The sequence below is a fragment of the Penaeus monodon genome, chromosome 6, assembly GCF_015228065.2.
Source record: "Penaeus monodon isolate SGIC_2016 chromosome 6, NSTDA_Pmon_1, whole genome shotgun sequence".
NCBI lineage: Eukaryota > Metazoa > Arthropoda > Malacostraca > Decapoda > Penaeidae > Penaeus > Penaeus monodon.
Genome location: NC_051391.1, coordinates 51,226,357 through 51,231,356, shown reverse-complemented (window position 1 = coordinate 51,231,356; position 5,000 = coordinate 51,226,357). Strand labels below are relative to the sequence as shown.

At 46.2% G+C, this 5,000-nt stretch overlaps 1 protein-coding gene across 1 annotated transcript in view; it reads left to right on the top strand.

Annotated features, from left to right (window-relative positions):
• LOC119574059 (collagen alpha-1(I) chain-like) overlaps positions 1 to 5,000 on the top strand; it is a 67,154-nt gene that overhangs the window by 40,466 nt on the left and 21,688 nt on the right. Inside the window, exon 6 of the mRNA XM_037921149.1 lies at positions 917 to 1,004. Within this exon, the coding sequence (XP_037777077.1) occupies positions 917 to 1,004 (88 nt within the window). The remainder of the gene's footprint in view (positions 1 to 916; positions 1,005 to 5,000) is intronic.

The window sequence follows — 5,000 nt, the reverse complement described above, 5'->3', positions numbered from 1 at the left end:
TCAGATCCCCAGAACCTGTTATGGCTCCTCACACAGTAGCGACTTAGTTTCAATAGTGCTGATATAGTTAGCGGCATGTTCTCCAGCAGGGCGGCTTGGGAAGTGCTCAACACCCACCCACCAAACAGCACCCGGGACCTCTCGGCATTCGACCCCAAGGCCCGCAAGGACAGATAAGGCCCAACAGCACGCCCAGCCCACAGGTTCTGTCTGGAACGCACTCGAGCTCGAGTAGCCCCCAAGCTACCGCAAAGCAGGGAGAGCTGCCAGGGTCCCGTGGCCCCAGTTCTCCCTTCGCCTCTCATAACACACGCTCGCCGTTGCCTTCGGGCCCGATCACGAGTAGTCCTTTCCCGCTGCGAGGCACGCCAAGCGGGCCCGTGAACGGCGTCCAATATAACGATTCAAAGTCGCACGGACGCCAGTCGCCCATGCGGTCCCAAGGGGCCTCCGACTCGGCGAACAGCCCCAGCAGCTCCTCCGGTGCTGTGTCGCCCTCTCCCCAGCCAGGGGAGGGGCAGCGGCCCGCGGAGGAGCACCAAAGTCAGCCTGGCACTTCCCAGCCCGCGATGAGTGACGTGGGTCCGTCTTCCTCTCAGGGTTCATCCTCCAAGCAGCCGGACGAGGCGGAGAGGGTAGGACCTTCCAAACTGTTGATGTAGTTGCCATGTTACCGTGATTTTTACGTCTCCCATTTCTATGTAGTCTACCGGCTTGAAGCATGTTTAAAATCGTATTGAAATGTTGTTTTTTTATAGAATGACGTCATAGACATTTGGAGTGGTATATTCTCCCTATGCACTTCTGGCCTCCGCTCTTCTCTCACTGTTTACCTAGAAAATACATTTCTATACGTGGCTGTTCCATTTTCCTTTCCGGTACACTCGTCCTGTCTAAGCGTCTGCTCGCCTTCCAGGGAATGTTCGGACCTCAAGCTGAGATGCGGCCGGGTCCTCAGGGCTACCAACCGGACACGCTGCACCAGGGCCAGCTTGGCGCTGACCGTGAGTATAACAAGCAGTCCACTAACCTGCCCCCCAACACCTCTTTCCTTTCCAAACGCTCTTCCCAGCCATGCTCGCAAACATTACAGCCTTCCTCCCCAAAGGAACAACACTCAGTGAATTCTAAGAGACCAACAGACCTACACACGAATTCTTCTCTGTCACTATCGAAACTCGAACCTCTTTTCCCTGTCCCAATTACAAGTAATCATTATTCGGATGACCAAAGCTCAGATAAGGTGCGGGTATCTTCGCCGAATAGAGTAGAACCGACTGACGAAGGTACTAAACGCACCGCCGTCGCTGGTATCGAAAGCTCACTCTCCACGAAAACTGCCGTCGAGAGCTCTAAGAAGGACACGAAAGATGGCTTCGAGGAGGAGACGCACAAAGCCAGAGACGCCGAGGACAAAGGCAAAGACGGAGACGGAAAAACCGGCGATAAAGATTCCTATGAAGTCAGCGCCGAAGACGTCAAGCGTTACCTCGCGTTCCTGAACAAGCCGCTCGAGTCCCCGAGAGAGATTCTGCCGCAGGACCTCACCGAAGAACCCATCCGGGAGGAGGAGGAGGAGGAGGAGGAGGACAAGACACTCGGCAGAGGCGGCGAGGGGGCGCAGAAGAGCCGCAATGGCGACCGGACGATGGCGCGGGTGGTGGTGAAGGAGGAAGAGGAAGAAGAGATTGAGGACGAAGAAGAGCTAGAGGAGGAGGAAGAGGAAGAAGAAGACCACGAAGATAGCGACGAGGAACCGGAATCCCCCAGCCTCCTGACGGCCATGACATTCTACGACCATTCTCCCGGTGAGGTGTACACCATACATGAGGACGAGGACGAGGCGAGCTCCCCAACAGCCTCGGACGGTGTTTCAAGGCCTCGACGGAAAGGTAGGGCACAGTAGCTCTAGAGTGACTTCCTGTTCACAGTTGCTTGACTCGCCACGTACACAAAACATGGATGTGTTAGCTGGTCTCACTACATCCAGGTTGAGTAAAGTTTTACCTTGATGGGGTTCCATAGTCTAATTTTATTTTTATTTCTGTGTGGATATTGATTTAGTTGTTTGTGGATATTTAGTGAGGATTTTATTTGTGTTCTGTTTTGTTTACAAGAAGCAGTATAAAAAAACACACACACTTGAGCTTCTGCTTCTAAGATTATTGACAATTTTATTGTTGCACAATACGTACACACAGTTTCTTGAACCAGACACAATAGATGCTTGGGTGTGCGTGTGTGTGTGTGTGCGTATTTACGTATGCGTATGTTTATAATTATGTATGCATGTTTGTGTGCATATATATGTGTGATTATAAATGAACATGTCATGTTTTGTTCATGATAGGTTTGCGTCGTCATAGAAATTAATCCGGACTTCTGACTTCACTGTATTTTCGTAAAAAAAGAAATCAGAAATTCTAATGAGCCGAATTGATTGTTCATATTAACAAAAAGGTTAGACCAAGCCAGCCAGATGCTGCCGTTTCGACGATCATGTTACCTCCCCCTCCCCTCCCCCTCCCCTTCCCTTTCCTCCTCTGCCCTCCCCTCCCCCTCAACGTCTCCCGTTCCCTTATCACCATATTCCCCTCCCTCCCTCCCCCCCTCCTGCCCACTTCCGTCTCGTCCCCAGCAATCCCTCCACTTCTCCCCTCCCTCCCCCTCTCCCTCCCCCTCCCCTTCCCTCCTCGTCTCCTCTCCCCTCCCGCCTCCCTTCCCTCCCCCTCCCTCTCCCTCCCGTCTTCCCTCCTCCCCCCCCTCTCCATTTAATCTACCTTCCCCCCCTCCCCTCCCCCCCTAAGAGGAATATAAGCCGGAGGTAATTACGCGAATCTGTAACCTCTCTCCTCATTAACCAGGACAATTAACCGCTAAATGACCTAACCTTAACTGTTCCCCTTTAATTTCGCGTGTACATATTTTCGCGTGTAAGAATCCGTTTTCTTTTTTTTTCGTTTTCTTTTTTTTCTTCTTTCTTTCACTTCGAGTTTATTGATTAAAAAAAAAATCTTACGGTTGTAATTTCCTTTTCATCGGCGTTCTGTTATCGGGAGGAAAAAAAAAAAAAAAAAAAAAAAACAGAACAGTTAAGAAATATATATGCATAAATAAATTTAATGACGTTATATAAGATTTAAAACAATGCACATCGCGATCAGTGACAAACGAATCCCGAAAATAATACAATATAAACTTAAACTTCGATTTTTGTTAAGTCTGATACTTTTCTTTCTAAGTCTATTTTTGTAACCTTTTTGCTTCTTCTTCTTAGCGACTGTCTGTCTAACTTACATATTCGTGACGAAATATTATATAATGAGGTATAGTCCTAAATTTTAATTAATGTATTATTGCAAAATATATAGGGATTTGCCCTTAATTGGCTCTCGTATTTAGCCAAACGATAAAGTGATTCTTGTAAAACATCGCCATGATGGATATGCTAGAGATACGTTAGTACTCATTAATAAAGAATCTCTTCGTTCCATCGAGTCAAAATTTGCTAATTATTACTAAGATATAAATCTCCAATTCACTTTCATATCGTAAAAAAAAAAAAGATCTTAGAAGAAAAGTCGTATTGTAATAGAGAATTCGTTCACATCTCCCAGAGAGGGTAAGACGTAAACAGTTTCGTTCACATCTCGAAGAGAGGGTAAAAATTCGGCAAATCGATACATAAAAAGGTAGAACATGGAAAATTTAGTCTTTTTTTTTCACTATACCTTCGCATAACCGATCGAGACAATGTTAGGATCGATGGATTCCTCGCAACTGTGCCGCGGAAGCCCCCAAAACCCCCACATTCTTGGCCCCGATAGCAAGGGAGGGCATGAAAGGTGCCAGGGAAATTGCGGGGTAAACTAACAGTAATATGATAACACTAATTCTGCTGAATACATGGGACTGTGCTCCCCTGCGACCCCCGTCCGTGGGGACTGCAATCCCCCCCTCATCCCCTACCCAGAGATTGATCGTACGGCCCACATGCGGGGCGAACACGGCAATATATAACTTAGGAATTATGTGGTTCTAGCCTGATTGATAGAAGCTGCTGAACTGGGAAATGATTATCTCATGCTCTCTCCAGTCGTACATGCTTGGTGGATTCTTCATCTTCCAAGGCGGGGGTTGAGGGGGGGGACAGTTCCTAGGGGATTAGTTGCAAGGGGTGCAGCCCCCTTTATTATGCATTGCAGTGACTTATTCATTGTGTATTATTACAATGGTTAGGTATTTACTGTAGTCTATTCATATTTTACTCCGCTATTTCCCTGCTAATGGGTGGAGGGGGGGGGGGGAGTCCGTGACAGACTTTTTATATAATTGGATAGTCGAGAGTGAGCGGAATCCATACATACCACAAAATCGTCGCGATCGGTTATGCAAAGGTATTAAAGATTTATAGAAAAAGGACATTCTAACGGAGATATCGTCCACATCCAGTGAAGGTAGAAGTGGATAAATTCTAAAAATAATAATAATAAATTAATTAATTAATTAATTAATAAAACAGAATTCGTTAAGAAAAAAAAACATCGTTCACATTTCACAAAGGTGGAAAAAGACCCAGGTGAGGATTATCAAGTGTGGCTGTGAGAGAAAGCTAGAGAGAAAGCTTGTGATTATTATTTTGATCAACTAACTGACGGGAGTGAAAAAAAGATCATTGCAAACTTTAGAGGCATACGTGAATTTAGGCCTTGTCTATACGATGGGCGTTTGTGTGCCTATGTTGATATGCACGTAAGGAATACAGCAAATGAATTATTGAAAAAATTGTTACATATTTTTGATAGGATACTTGAATGGAGTGAAAACATACCGTAACTTAGCAAACCATTTTTCACAAAAGCTTAGTAATTTGGGTCTCACGCTGACCACGCAAACTGCACACAGCACACCTAGGGTATATTATGAGAACTGCAAATATATACCATGCAATGTAGCCCTCGCCATTTCACGTGGATTTTAACTTAGAAACTTCACAAAGC